Consider the following 16,565-nt stretch of genomic DNA (forward strand, 5'->3'; position numbering starts at 1 on the left):
CACCCACCTAAGTCTCTCACTCAACCAACTCTCAGCACTCTGTGCAGATCGTACTGCAAAGCCTGTTTTTATAGGCCTAGTTTCCCTACTTAACTGCCTTCAGCTGCTCTGACTTATCCTCTGCCTTCTCCAGGGCTGCCGACTCCTTTCAGGTCCTTATTGGCCTATAGCTTCCCGGGTCGTCGGTCGGTTTGCCCGGTTTGAGTATAGCAATGACCATCGCCTCCCACCATGCTTTTGGGATGCATCCGGATTCCATGGTTTGTGTGGTGTATGTGCCTTTAAGAGCAATTATGGTGTATGTGCCTTTAAGAGCCCCAGGTGTGCGTAATGCCGGTAATTGCCACTTGGGCTATATAAGCCTGTGTATTGTGTATATCCTTTAGAAACCCCCCCCAGACTTGCTTAGTAAATACCTATGAACCAACTCCTGTCTTCAGTGTCTTTATCTACACACGGACACGACAGTGGCGACGAAGCGGAAACGGACTTACCTGCAATTCGGCAGCACCTCAAGGACATCGATTCCTCCAGCGTCCAGAAGACTCAAGGAAGTAAGAGAAACTGTGGTTTCACCAGCTGGCCAAGCTGGTGACAGGTACTGCGCTAATCCTTCCTGGGCGTCAGGCTGGAGCTCCAGCGGCGGGCTCTACAGCTGAGACAGGCAGCGAAATCGGAGGCAAGCAATAACGGACTGGGAGGGTGCACTCGAGAGACGGCCGGCGCGGCAAGCAGGTCAGCGTTTAGACCTCCGTCGGGAACGAGTCTCCAACAGTGAATAAACGGAAACCACAGTAAAACAGCGTTGTTATCGGTAGCAGCGGCGGGAAAGCGCGGGAAGCGCCATATCGTTGCTACAGAGAGAAAAAAAAAGCGCGGGAAGCGCCATATCTTTTCTGAAATGCCTAAATCTGGTAATATTGAGGCTTTTGATGGCGAAATAGAAGATTGGACCACATACGTGGAAAGAGTAGAGGTTTATTGCACTGCAAATGGAATAACAGATGAAAAAAAAGCTTCAGTACTTCTGAACTTAATGGGCGCGAAGACATACGGGCTGTTACGAAATTTAATCACTCCAGCCAAACCAAAGGACAAGACTTTTAAAGAAATTGTTGATACCCTGCAGGAGCATTTAAACCCAACACCGCTGCTGATAGCGGAACGATTCAAGTTCTTCAAGAGAAATCAACACAAGAATGAAAGTAACGCTGATTACCTAACCGAATTAAGAAAGCTATCAAAGTACTGCCAATTCGGAGCAGGACTATCGGATTATCTTCGAGACAAATTTGTTTGCGGTCTCTTAAGTGAAGGAACACAAAAAAGACTGCTTTCTGAAAAAGATTTAACATTGGACAAAGCTTTCAGTATGGCTGTATCATACGAAGCAGCAGCAAAAGGAGCTGCAGAGATACAACAAGAGACACAGGACTTCGGCACCCATAAAATGACACAGGAGTTCGGAAGATGTTATCGCTGCGGCAGATCCACCCATAACCAGAGGGACTGCTGGTTCAAGGGTAAAGCATGCAGGCAATGTGGTAAGATTGGACACATTGCACGGGTATGCCAATCTGGACAAAATAAATCCACTGACAGAAAACAAAAAATCAATAAAGAAAAGTACAGGAAGGTACAAATGATGACGGACAATAGCTCCGAAGACCAGAATAGCGATAGCGACTCCGGAAACAAGAGACTAAGCTGTCTCAAATTACATACTGTACTTGCCAAAGAGGATTACCAAACCATTTGGGTTACCCTCACAATAGCAGGGTCCCCAGTTAAAATGGAGCTAGATACAGGATCAGCTCTAACCGTAATAAATCGACGAGATTACGAGAGGCTATTTTCGCATATACCTCTAAAAGACACATCCATTATCTTAAAAACATATACGGGGCAGAAAGTCTACCCCAAAGGAAAAATAAGGGTGCCTGTGGTATACAACGGCAAAGAAATACAAAAGTTGTATTTATACATTCTACAAGATGGTGGTCCACCGTTGTTGGGACGTGAATGGATAAGGAAGATACGTTTAGACTGGCACTCCATTCAGGCACTGACGGTGACCAGTAAGGAAAAAAACAACGATGACATCATACCTGAACGATTAAAAGACATCTTGGCCAACGCCAAAGAAGTGTTTCAAGAGAAACTAGGAACCTTGAAAGGCATCACCGCCTCAATAAAAGTAGAAGATACAGCAATTCCAAAAATTTTTAAGGCAAGACCGGTGCCATACGCAATACGTCCGGCAGTCGAGGCAGAGCTGAAGAATTTGGAAAAGGCAGGCGTATTATCCAAAATAGATTGGAGCGAATGGGCAACACCCATCGTTCCAGTCATGAAAAAAACATTGAAAAATAACTCTGAGGAACAGAAAAAAAATTCGCATCTGTGGGGACTTCAAGGTGACTGTAAACCCGGTCCTTCACATGGTACAGTATCCTCTTCCGAGGATAGAAGATATTTTCGCCTCACTATCCGGAGGGAAACGTTTCACAAAAATTGACTTGGCACAGGCATATCTACAGATGGAGGTTGAGGAGACCTCTAAAAAGTATCTCACAATAAACACACACAAAGGCCTGTACCAGTACAATCGACTGGTTTTTGGAATAGCATCAGCTCCAGCTATCTGGCAAAGAGCTATGGAGCAAGTCCTGCAAGGGATTCCGGGGACTCAATGCTACCTAGACGACATCCTTATAACAGGAGAAAACGACAACGAGCACCTTGCCAATTTGGAGCAGGTGCTCACTAGGCTGAAAGAACGGGGCCTACGAGCAAATCGCCCCAAGTGCGAATTTTTCCAAAATCAGATATCATATTGTGGCCACATAATTAATAAGGAAGGGTTGCATAAGTCACCTGAAAAAATTGAAGCAGTTATAAAAGCCCCAGCACCTGAAAATGTTTCACAATTAAGGTCATTCCTGGGATTAATAAATTACTATCATAAATTTTTACCGAACTTATCAACTATTCTACACCCTCTTAATGATCTTCTACACACAGGAGTGATTTGGAAATGGAACGAAGACTGTAAACATGCCTTCCATAAATGTAAAGACTTAATCACATCCGAGAAAATTTTGGCTCATTACAACCCATCACTACCAATCAGACTGGCGTGCGATGCATCCCCTTACGGCATAGGAGCGGTATTGTCCCATAGATTCCCTGATGGCTCGGAACGGCCGATAGCTTTTGCGTCACGCTCATTGAACTCAGCTGAGCGTAACTATGCCCAGATAGACAGGGAAGCACTCAGCCTGGTATGGGGAGTGAAGAAATTCAACCATTACCTACACGGACAAAAATTTACCTTGCTGACTGACCATCAACCCCTCATCTCCATATTCAACCCTAAAAAAGGTGTCCCCATTATGACGGCACAAAGACTACAGAGGTGGTCCCTTTTTCTAGGGGCACACCAATACAACATTGAATACAAAGGGTCAAAACAGCATGGGAATGCTGACGGTTTATCACGCCTACCGTTGCCAATGATAGAAGAGGCACCTACAGTAGACCCAGTAGAGATATTCCACTCTACCATAGTGGAATGTCTACCGGTGACAAATTCTGCCATTGAAAGGGAGACAAGAAATGACCCTACTCTCTCACGGGTCTACGATTTAACAGTGAAGGGATGGCCAGCACATGGCGAACCACTGTTGCCAGCATTCTCGCAAAGAAGAGAACAGCTGTCAGTGTGCCGAGGAACCTTGATGTGTGGATCCAGAGTGGTGATTCCACCCAAACTCCAGGATAAAGTGCTAAAGGAGCTTCACGAGGGGCATCTGGGTGGAGTGAAAATGAAGAACCTAGCTAGGGCGTTTGTATGGTGGCCAGGTATCGATGGAGACATCGAAGACATGACCAAGAGCTGCCTAGGATGCCAGAAGGTCCAAAATGCTCTGCCACAGGCCCCTCTACATCCATGGGAGTGGCCCTCATCTCCCTGGCAAAGGGTGCACATCAACTTTGCTGGTCCATTTATGGACTCAATGTTCTTAATCGCAGTTGATGCACACTCCAAGTGGCCGGAGGTAATAAAGATGTCCTCCACCACCACGGAAAAAACCATCACAGTATTAAGGACCATATTTGCCAGGAATGGGCTGCCGGAGCAGATATGTTCTGATAATGGACCGCAATTTGTGTCCGAAGAATTCAGAACGTTCTTAAAGAACAATTTGGTAAAGCACTACACGTCCGCCCCATACCATCCCGCCACCAATGGATTGGCTGAAAGGTTTGTCCAGACCTTTAAGAAGGCCATGGGTAATGAAGACATAAAACTTCAGCACAAGGTGGATAACTTCTTATTTGCATATAGGAATGCAACGCATATGGTTACTAACCAAACTCCCGCCATGATGTTCTACAATAGAAACCTAAGATGCCGGCTGGATTTGGTCAAGCCCAACATCCGAAGGGACGTGGAGAACCGGCAGTTTCAGGGCATGAATGAAAGGCCAACTAGGGCCCTCCAGATAGGCCAACCGGTTTTGGCCCGGGACTACCGTACCGAGAAATGGCAGCCTGGAACTATCTGCACACGATTAGGACCACTGATGTATACCGTGGACATCGGAGACAGCATAATAAGGCGCCATGCTGACCAAATCATCAAGTCATCCGAAAAGGGACAACCTACACCACCACTCTATACATCTAACGATGAAGTAGAGATACCCATATCTACCTCCGATCCGGTGATACTGGAGCCCGATGAACCCGACACTGGCCTTCAAGCCGAATCAGCCTTGCCAGAAGAACCTACTACACCACCAGAAACTACTACACCCCCGAGGCGTTATCCGGACCGAGTCAGGAAGCCTCCTGAGAGACTAACTTATAATTAATTAATACAGCAATGTATATTATTTTGCATATAACATGTAATTAATAATTACTTAAAATATGATGTACTAGTTAGCTAGAAGGGGAGGAATTGTGGTGTATGTGCCTTTAAGAGCCCCAGGTGTGCGTAATGCCGGTAATTGCCACTTGGGCTATATAAGCCTGTGTGTTGTGTATATCCTTTAGAAACCCCCCCCAGACTTGCTTAGTAAATACCTATGAACCAACTCCTGTCTTCAGTGTCTTTATCTACACACGGACACTACAGTTTGGTGTACAGTTTCACCAGCCATTGAAGTCCCTCAGAGCCTAATTGATGAAGAAATTCTGGGTGGAAACTATCTCCGCCGGCCGCCTTCCTTTTCTTCATTGCAGTTAAACCTTCCTTTACTTCATCTATGCTGATAGCATTAGGATCTGGTGGAGGGATTGAGGTCATTGTCCGGTGTAGTTGACAATGGATATCTTGCTTGGTGTTTTTGTCGAGCGGTCCTTTTGTGCTCTCCACCAGTTTGGAGGCTATGGAGTTGGGCTGGACTTTTGGGGTACGATATTCCATCGGATTAGTGGCTCCAAGATGTCATAGTAGAGCCCAGGCATGGAGATTAGAGTGTATGAAGTCCAGACCTTCCACACACTCAATCCACCGCTGGTGTCTGGCTTCGTCTAGAGACTCGAGCAGGGCCTTCGCAGTCTGTGGGCTGCCCGACTAGTGCCATCGGAGCAGGTCCTGGGTCTCTTTTGTCCTTTAGGGAGTGTATTCTTTTTGGAAGACCCAGGGGATACTCTTCTTGCGACAGTGGTAAGGAAGCCAACGAACTGGAGATGACATTCCGGTGTCGCAGTTATTCAGATCACCACTTTTTCGACGGCTTCCCTATAGCAGTCCCTGTCGGCTTTGGCCAGGTTCCACCGTGTGATTTGTATCAACTGAATTCCGGGGTTTTGATGCCGACGTGGGTGATGATGGGCCTGTGTTGGCTATTCGGGAAGTCGGGGAGTATTTTGCGGGATACGCGGAGCGTGCTTCTGCTTTGATCTTTGGAAACAATGGTAAGATCCAGGTTGTAGTTGCATTGCCAGTGAGCGGAGTGGAAAGTTGCACACTGTTTGGGATCGAAGATGAGTTGCAGATCTTCGGCGGACATCCAGCCGGTGAGGTCTTCGCCGTCGGCTTCGTAGCCCCATATAGTATGCTGGCTGTTAGTCACCAACTTATAGGGCTGCGATTGATGCAATTGGGAGCGGTGGCTTCGGTCATTTTGAATTAGGGATTTTGTACAACGTTGGTGATGTGCAGATCCCCTATCATGATGGCGGTAGTGTAGGTGGCTCCTTCTTCAGTTGGGAGGAAGATGTCGAGATCCGTGATGGTGTTCGTCACGTATATGGTCAAGCCATATTTCGGGTGGTAGTGGCTGGTCATGAGGTTGTACCCATGGATACAGTAGCAGCTGGCCAGTTGGTCATTGGAGATGTGGGTTTCCTGGAACATGAGGGCGTTGATATTATGCGTCTTCAACATGTACACAAGATACTCGCACTTCACCCGGGAAAGTCCCTCAGTGTTGAGCTGGAGGATCCTTGTTCCAGGATATATCTGACGTGTTGCTTGGCCCTGAAGAGGGCGTTATGGTTGTTGCTCTGAAGACTGGGAGATCATCGATCGATGTTTGGTCGCCGGGTTGGTGGCATTAGTCGTGATTTCTCACTTAACAGAGTGGGCTGCGTGAAGGCTGCCATCTTCCATTCCAGGAATCTTAAATGACCAGCTTTTAGTGTGCTATTATATACTGGCATGTGTCGAAGTTACATCCCTGTTATTCATCTGTCATAATTAAGATTTTTCTTTCATGGTATGACCTTTTTTTTGTTGGTAGGGTTATTTTGTTCTTCATTACCTTGAGAACAGAGTTGGACAAAAAGCATTTCTGAAGTTTTTCAGGCTATTTGTGGAGAGATTTCATGGACAACTGATTCTTTCTCAGGTGAGTTATTTTGTGAGAATTGTTTGCTTATAAATGTTTTTTGCGGCAGTCCAATTCTGTAAATGTGCAACGACTAACCATCAAAACACACAACATATTAGTAAATAACTATTAGAGAAATTAACAAAAATAGCTTTCATGTTTTACCCATGGAAAAGTGTCTAACCTTCACTTAGTCCATTTCTCATGATGCTATGACCAAAATTGAGAACACCGTGGTGCTGGGGGAAAGACTATAGATGGGGCACCTTACCTTGTGTTTCTTTCACAGACAAACAGTATTTTATTAGTACATACATGTTTCACTGCTTACGTTAAGTGTAAAGGGCAAGTGAACACAGATCTAAGCATGCTAAAATAAACTGTATTGGCAATTGTAAAAAAAACTCTGTTTCTTCCTTGTATGAGCTGTTGGATTGTAATTCCTGTTTGTCACAGTTGTTATTATTTCAAAATTAGGATTTTCTGCACATGTTTATGGAGAATTTTTCACAACTAAGAAGGTATGTAGAAAAGACATTTTGTTTCACAATATGATGTTCAGGGCAAGGCATTGGGAAGGGAGCAAATTATATTTGAAGAATGACAAATTGAGAAAGAAATCTGCACAAATCATTGTAATGCACTTTTGTTAATATCCATTTATTGTTTAGGAAGCAACATATTAACCTTCTCCACAATGAAATAATTTTGGTACACCTTGTTTTGAATTATCTGCATTGAATTCAGTGCATTAAAACTTGTTTTTTCATAAAATGATAGAATGATTCACACAGAAGGACACCATTTGGCCCATCGTGCCTGTGCCGGCTCTTTGAAAGAGCTATACAATTAGTCCTACTCCCGAGCTCTTTCCCCATAGCTCTGCAAATTTTTCCTCTTAAAATATTTATCCAATTCCCTTTTGAAAGTTATTACTGAATCTGCTTCCATCACCCTTTCAGGTAGTGCATTCCAGATCAAAACAATTCGTTACGTAATTTTTCCCCCTCATGTCACCTCTGGTTCTTTTGCTGATTACCTTAAATCTGTGTCCTCTGGTTACTAACCCTTCTGCCACTGGAAATAGTTTCTCCTTATTTACTCTATCAAAACCCTTCATGATTTTGAACACTTCTATCAAATCTCCCCTTAACCTTCTCTGCTCTAAGGAGAACAACCCCAGTTTCTCTAGTCTCTCCATGTAACTGAAGTCTTTCATAGAATATAGGAGCAGGAGTAGGCCATTCGGCCCCTCGAGCCTGTTCCGCCATTCAATGAGATCATGGCTGATCATCCAAATTCTGTACCCTGTCCCTGCCTTCACCCCATACCCCTTGATCCCTTTAGCCTTATGAAATATATCTAACTCCTTCTTGAATATATTTAATGAATTGGCCTCCACTGCCTTCTGTGGTAGAGAATTCCACAGGTTCACCACGCTCTGGGTGAAGAAATTCCTCCTCATCTCTGTCCTAAATGGCTTACCCCTTATTCTTAGACCGTGACCCCGGTTCTGGACTCCCCGGCCACCGGGAACATCCTTCCTGCATCTAGTCTGTCTAGTCCTGTTAGAATTTTATAAGTTTCAATGAGATCCCCTCTCATTCTTCTAAACTCCAGCGAGTATAAGCCCAATCGACCCAATCTCTCCTCATACGTCATCCCTGCCATCCCAGGTATCAGCCTGGTGAATCTTCGCTGCACTCCCTCCATGGCAAGAACATCCTTCCTCAGATAAGGTGACCAAAACTGCACACAATACTCAAGGTGTGGTCTCACCAAGGCCCTGTACAACTGCAGCAAGACATCCTTGTTCCTGTACTCAAACCCTCTCGCTACGAAGGCCAACATACCATCTGCCTTCTTAACCGCCTGCTGCACCTGCATGCTTACCTTCAGCGACTGGTGCACAAGGACACCCAGGTCTCGTTGCACTTCCCCTTCTCCCAATCTATTGCTGTTCAGATAATAATCTGCCTTCCTGTTTTTGCCACCAAAGTGGATAACCTCACATTTATCCACATTATACTGCATCTGCCATGATATCATCCCTGATACCATTCTAGTAAATCTCCTCTGCACCCTCTCTAAGGCCGTGACATCCTTCCTAAAGTGTGGTGCTCAGGATTGGCCACAGTACTTCAGCTGGGGCCTAACCATTGTTTTATAAAGATTTAACATAACTTCCTTGCTTTTTTTATAATCTATGCCTCTATTTATAAAGCCAATGATCCATTATGTCTTTTGAACAGCCTTCTCAATTTGTCCTGCCACCTTCAAAGACTTGTGTACGTACATCTCCAAGTCTCTCTCTTTCTCTTTAAAATTGTACTATTTAATTTATATTGCCTCTCCTCATTTTTTCTACCAAAATGAATCACTTCACACTTCTCTGCATTAAATTTCATCTGCCATGTGTCTGCCCATTTCACCAGTCTGTCTATGTCCTCCTGAAGTCTGCTACTATCCTCCTCAATGTTTGTTACATTTCTGAGTTTCGTCTTATCTGCATACTTTGAAATTTTGCCCTGTATACCCAAGTCCAGGTCATTAATATATATAAAAAAGAGCAGTGGTCCCAATATCGACCACTGTGGGACGCCACTGCAAATTTCCCTCCAGTCTGAAAAACAAACATTTCTCTCTGATTTCTGACCCTTAGCATATTTCATATCCACGCAACCACTGCCCCTTTAATCCCACTTCAATTTTGCTAACAAGCCTAATATGTGGTACTTATATCAAATGCCTTTTGAAAGTCCATATACACAACATCAACTGCACTACCCTCATCAAACATCTTCATTACTTCTTCAAAGAACTCAATCAATTTAATCCAATATGATTTGTCTTTAACAAATCCGAGCTGGCTTTCATTGATTAACCCATATTTTTCCAAGTGCCAATTAATTTTGTCCCGGATTATTGTCTTTAAAAATGTCCCCACCACTCATATTAGGCCGACTGGCCGAGTTTATCCATCTCCCTTTTTTTGAACAGGGGTGTAACAGTTGCAATCCTCCAGTCCTCTGGCAGCACTCCTATATCTAAGGAGGATTGGAAGATTATGGCCAGAGCCTCCGTAATTTCCACCCTTGCTTCCTATCGGCAACCTACGATGCATCCCATCCGGTCCAGGTGACTTTTCTACTTTGAGTGCTGCCAACCTTTTAAGTACCTCCTCTTTATCTATTTTTATCCTATCCAATTTTTGTACTACCTCCTCCTTTACTGTGACATTGGCAGCATCCTCTTCTTTGGTGAAGATAGATACAAAGTGTTCATTTAGTACCTCAACCATGCCCTCTGCCTCCACAAGAATATCTCCTTTTTGGTCGCTAATCAGCCCCACCCTTCCTTTGACTACCCTTTTACTATTTATGTTTATAAAAGTCTTTTGGGTTCCATTTTATGTTACCTACTATACTATTCTCATACACTCTCTTTGCCCCTCTTATTTCTTTTTTCCATTCTCCTCTGTACTTTTTGTATTCAGCTTCGTTCTCTACTGAATTATGAGCCTGACATTTATCATAAGCCTCCTTTTTCTGTTTCATTTTAATCTCTATGGTCATCCAGGGAGCTCTAGCTTTGGATGCCATTCCTTTCCCCCTCATGGGAATGTGTCTAGTCCGTACCTAAACCATCTCCTCTTTGAAGATCTCCCATTACTCATTTACTGTTTTACCTGCCAATCTTTGATTCCAATCCACCTGGGCCCAGATCGATTTTCAACTCACTCAAACTAGCCTTCCTGCAGTTGAGTATTTTCACATTTGATTTTTTCTTGTCCTTTTCCATAACTATTCTGAACCTAATGATATTGCGATCATTGTTTCCCAAATGCTCCCCCACTGAAACATGCTACACTTTGCCAACTTAATTCCCCAGAACTAAATCCAGCACTGCTTCCTTCCTTGTTGGGCTGGAAACACGCTGATTAAGAAAGTTCTCTTGTACACATTTCAGGAATTTCTCATGCTTTTTTTAATTCAGAAAGTTTGACATTTTACTAAGATTTCTCCTTTTGCTTTATTCACCATAGTCAGGGACTGTCTTTGGAAGCTATTTATCAAGACTGGCTGGATGTAGCAGGATTACCAAAGGTAATTTCTCTTTTGTACGTACTAACATCAGTAGTATCTAAATTGCTTGTATTTAGATTCATGTATGCTGTGTTTATACCTACTCTGTTTTGCATGTGTGGGTGTTTACCAAAGACTGAGTGCAAATCAATTCATTGAAGACTTATTTTTGAAAGGTTTTATGTAAAAAGAAATTCTATTGAATGCAAATTCAAATGCAGGATGCAAGCTATTTTAGGATTTAATAACAGCTTTACAAAATAAATCCATGCATCAGACAAATGAATAAGTAATAATACAAAAGCAGAGAGGTAATGTTAAATTTATATAGTTAGTTAGACCACAAAAAGGATACTGAAGCGCTGGAGAAAGTGCAGAGAAGATTTTTAAGCTGTTACCAGAATTGAGAGGTTGCAACCATTAGGAAAGAGTGAGGAGACTGGAACCCTTTTCTCTGGAATGAGAAGACTTAGAGGAGACCCGATAGAGATCTTTAAAATAATGAAGGAGTTTGATAGGGTGGATGTGGAGAAACTGTTTTCACTTGTGGGTGAGTCCAGAATAGGGGAGCATAAATATAAAATAACCACGAACAGATCAAATAAAGAACATAGGAGGAATCTCTTTACACAGGGAGTGGTGAGAATGTGGAACTCACTGCCACTGGTTGAAGTAGATATTATTGGCACATTTGAGGGGAGGCTTGATGCATACATGAAGGAGAAGGGAATGGGGCAGGATACGAAGAGGCAATTAGAGTGGGAGGAGGCTCTTGTGGAGTATATATATCGGCATGGACCAGTTGGTCAAATGGCCTGTTTCTGTGCTGTAGATTCTATGTAATTCTATTTAATAGCGTTAAGTAATAATAGCGTCAAAAACAACCAGAAAAGGGAAAACTAAATACAAATTTAGAGTATGGCCGTTTACTCATGGACACGATTTAATTTAGTTATTTTAGATTAAGCAAAATTAAACATTTTTTAAAAGCTCTGAAATTAAAATACAATTTTGGGATTAAGTTTGAGCAAAATTTGATGCTGGAAAGAGGTTAAACAGTGACATCATTTCAATAACGTGGTTGATTTATTCCATTTCCTGCAATTTTCAATGGAATATTGATTATTGTGACAATTCAAAATGGAACACTTCAGCAGTGTTTATTTTTCCTTTGCATGGCAATCAATCAAAGCGGTCACAAGTGCTCTATTCAAGCAACCTGAGCTGATAACTGATATAGGCTCTTAGATTATTATCATTTTAATAACATTACATTTGTTAAAGGGGGATTAAAATCTGGGGGAAGTACTTTTTGCTCAAAATAATCCCCAATTTAAAAAAAGTAAACATCAGCTTCAGTTGGATTGTAAATGAGTCGATTTTCTTGCCCGTTGGTGTGCACCCCCGATTTCCTGAGATGCGTCCCTGCTGGATGCTCCAGATCATGGCGTCACTTCTATATATTCTGTAAAATTGGGAAAATGCTGCTCCCTCGACTTTCCTTCCCTTACTATGCAGTATTATCATGCAGTGTTATATGCTGCTGGGATGCACTTTGATTGCTTGCTCCCCTTAATTCATCATCAGAATTGCTCTGCTGTGAGGAGATATCTTGCAGAGGAAAAGGTTTTTTTTTGCATTTTTTATCCTTGCTCTCCTCTCTGTTGAATCCGTGAATCTTTAGGTAGTGTGTCCTTCAAATAATCGACAGAGACTGCAGAGGAACAATCAACAGGTGTTTACTGGATGAGGGTTGCTCTAAAACTAAACAGTACAGATCCCTACTCAGGGTTATATACAGGTGTGGTCACTGCCGGTACTACAGTATACAGGAGCTGTAAAAAGTAGTTCTCCCCTTAAAGGCACATACACTACAATTCCTCCCCTTTTAGATTAACAGTACCATAACATTCATTTAACAATTAACACTTTTAACATGCAACATTAACTGAAAATAATCCATTTATAAATTCAGTCTTTGGGGCAGCTTCCTGATCCTTTCTGCATAGCGCCTTTCCTGAGTGTCTTGCTCTTGGCGCGGAGGCGATTCTGGCCCCCTGTCGTTGGTTGGTTCATCAGCTTCCGATACTACTGTTTCTGGGGTAGATGCTACCTGTATGTCGGGTTCATTACCAGGTACGCGAGACATGGGGTTGACTCGTTCCTGTGACGCTAGGATCTGGTCGACATGGCGTCTCACAATGTTCTCCCCAACATTCACTGTGTACATTAGTGGCCCCTGCCGTGTGCATATCGTTCCTGGTTGCCATTTCTCTGTTCGGTAGTCACGGGCCAAGACTGGTTGCCCTACATTGAAGCTCCTTGTTGGCTTCTCATTGATGTGCTGGAATTGCTTATTCTCAACATTTCTTCGTACATTTGGTCTGAGCAAATCCAGATGAGATCCCAACCTTCGGTTAAAGAACATCATGGCCGGGGTCTGGTTGGTAACTGCATGTGTCGCATTTCTGTAGGCTAACAGGAAATTGTCCACCTTATGCTGCAGTGGAATGTCGTCATCGCACATGGCCCTTACGGCTTTTTTAAAGGTTTGTACGAACCTCTCAGCCAATCCATTTGTGGCTGGATGATACGGGGCGGATGTGTAATGCCTTACCCCATTCCTTTTCATAAATTTCCGAAACTCTTCGGACACAAACTGTGGTCCATTATCAGAGCAAATCTGCTCTGGCAAGCCGTTCCTGGCAAATATGGTCCGTAGGACTGCAATCGTTTTCTCCGTGGTGGTGGAGGACATTTTGATCACCTCAGGCCATTTCGAGTGCGCATCCACGGCTATTAAGAACATTGAGTCCATGAATGGACCAGCAAAATCAATATGCACCCGTTGCCATGGAGAGGAGGGCCACTCCCATGGGTGTAGAGGGGCATGTGGTGGTGCATTTTGGACCTTCTGGCATCCTGAGCAGCTCTTTGTCAGGTCCTCGATTTGCTGATCGATCCCCGGCCACCACACATAAGCCCTAGCAAGGCTTTTCATTTTCACCCCTCCCAGATGGCTTTCGTGAAGCTCATTGAGCACTCTCTCCCTTAACTTGGGTGGAATTACCACTCGGGATCCACACATCAAGGTCCCCATGCATATTGACAGCTGTTCTCTTCTGGATGAGAATGCTGGCAACAGTGAGTCGCCATGTGTTGGCCATCCCTTCACCGTCAAATTATATACCCGAGACAGTGTCGGGTCATTTCGGGTCTCCTCTATATCCGCGTTAGTTACTGGCAAGCGTTCAATTATAGTCGAATAAAATATTTCGACAGGGTCCACTGCTGGTGCTTCCTCCGCAGTAGGCAGTGGCAGGCGTGATAGCCCATCAGCGTTTCCATGCTGTTTCGTGCCCTTATACTCTATTTCATATTGGTTCGCCCCTAGAAAACGGGACCATCTTTGTAGCCGTTGCGCAGTCATCACCGGAACGCCCTTCTTTGGATTAAAGATGGAGACAAGTGGTTGGTGGTCAGTCAGCAAGGTGAACTTCTGCCCATGCAGATAGTGGTTGAACTTTTTCACTCCCCACACTAGGCTGAGGGCCTCCCTGTCAATCTGGGCATAGTTACGCTCGGCTGAGGTTAGTGACCGAGACGCAAAGGCTACTGGCCTCTCCAAGCCGTCCGGGAATTTGTGCGACAGCACTGCTCCCATACCATAGGGTGATGCATCACACGCCAACCGAATTGGTAGTGCTGGGTTGAAATGAGCCAACACCTCTTTTGATGTGATCAATTCTTTGCACTTCTGGAAAGCTCGTTTACATTCATCATTCCACTTCCAAGGTACCCCCGTTTGCAGTAGGGTGTTCAGTGGATGTAGTAACGTAGACAAATTCGGCAAGAACTTATGGTAGTAGTTCACCAGCCCGAGGAACGACCTCAGTTGTGACACATTTTCCGGTGCTGGAGCCTTGACTACTGCCTCAATCTTTTCAGGGGACTTATGTAACCCCTCTTCATCAATAACGTGGCCACAATACGAGATCTGCTTCTGGAAAAACTCGCATTTGTGGCGATTAGCTCGGAGCCCATATTCCTTCAATCTAGTGAGAACCTGCTCCAGGTTGGCGAGGTGGTCACTCTCATTTTCGCCCGTGACCAGGATGTCGTCCAAATAACACTGGGTCCCTGGAATCCCTTGCAGGACTTGTTCCATTGCCCTTTGCCAAATAGCCGGAGCTGATGCTACCCCGAACACCAGCCGGTTGTATTGGTAGAGACATTTATGAGTGTTGATCGTGAGGTACTGTTTCGAGGCTTCTTCTACCTCCATTTGCAGGTACGCCTGGGCCAGATCAATCTTAGTGAAGCGTTTTCCTCCAGATAGCGAGGCGAAAATATCTTCAATCCTCGGAAGCGGATATTGTACCATGTGAAGGACTGGGTTCACTGTCACCTTAAAGTCCCCACAGATGCGAATCTTCTTTGGTTCCCCAGGTGTATTACTCAACGACCTCTTCATTACAGGAACGATGGGTGTAGCCCACTCACTCCAGTCCACTTTGGACAGTACTCCAGAACGTTCCAAACCTTCCAGTTCTGCTTCGACGGCTGGGCGGATCGCATAAGGCACCGGCCTGGCCTTAAAAAACTTTGGGCTTGCATTTTCCTCTATTTTGATTGTCGCTGTTATGCCTTTTAGTGTTCCGATTCCCTCCTGGAACACTTCTTGTGCGTCAGTTAGCATTTTTGACAGTCGTCCAGGTGTGACGTCGTCATCCCTTTTGGCATCTACCATCAGTGCTTGTATGGCATGCCAATCTAACTGTATCTTCTGGATCCATTCACGTCCTAGTAGTGGTGGTCCTCCATCTGGCAATACATATAAGTCCATTTTTGGTGTTTCCTTGCCGTTGTATATCATGTCCACCCTTATTTTTCCTTTGGGGTAGACTTTTTGCCCCGTGTACGTCTTCAAGATAATCTCTGTATCTCTCAAGGGTATATGTGGGAATAGCCGCTTGTCGTCCCTTTGGTTTATGACTGTTAGGGCTGATCCTGTGTCCAATTCCATTTTCACTTGGACTCCGTCTATCTTGAGCGTGACCCAGATAGTTTGGTGATCCTCCATTTTGGTTACATTATGTAGTTTCAGACAAGCCAGCTCCTTGCTTCCGGAGTCTGTATCACTTTTCTGTTCGTCTGAACTACTCTCCATCACCTTATGTACCTTTTTGTACTGCTCCTGTGGAGGTTTCTTGCTGCTGGTTTTCTTTCCTGACCTGCAGACTCTTATTATGTGTCCTACTTTTCCACACTGTCTGCACACTTGGTCCTTGAACCAACAATCCTTATGGTCAAATCAAATCAAATCAAATCAACTTTTATTGTCATTGTTAGTGCACAAGTGCAGTACAACGAAATGTAGGCTTGTGGCTCCCGAGAGTGTACATTTAGATTAAGACATTTAAACATTCAACATACATTAACATAAGCATAACCATAATAAAGTGCATTGCCAGATGTGCAGGCTTTAGAGTTTATTTGTGGAGTTCAGTAGGATGACAGCCCTGGGAAAGAAGCTGTTCCTAAATCTGGTCGTACGGGTGCGAATGCATCTGTAGCGTCTCCCAGATGGCAGGAGGGCGAACAGTCTGTGGCTGGGGTGGGTAGGGTCTTT

General features: G+C 44.2%; 1 protein-coding gene across 1 annotated transcript in view; it reads left to right on the forward strand.

The window, feature by feature from the left end:
* LOC147124323 (aminopeptidase O-like) overlaps positions 1 to 16,565 on the forward strand; it is a 138,987-nt gene that overhangs the window by 69,213 nt on the left and 53,209 nt on the right. The window contains exons 5-7 of the mRNA XM_086001040.1: positions 6,759 to 6,866; positions 7,326 to 7,369; positions 10,894 to 10,954. Of these exons, the coding sequence (XP_085857166.1) occupies positions 6,759 to 6,866; positions 7,326 to 7,369; positions 10,894 to 10,954 (213 nt within the window). The remainder of the gene's footprint in view (positions 1 to 6,758; positions 6,867 to 7,325; positions 7,370 to 10,893; positions 10,955 to 16,565) is intronic.

Source organism: Somniosus microcephalus, chromosome 1 (genome assembly GCF_052327205.1).
Source record: "Somniosus microcephalus isolate GS21.2 chromosome 1, FLI_Smic_1.0, whole genome shotgun sequence".
NCBI classification, from domain to species: domain Eukaryota; kingdom Metazoa; phylum Chordata; class Chondrichthyes; order Squaliformes; family Somniosidae; genus Somniosus; species Somniosus microcephalus.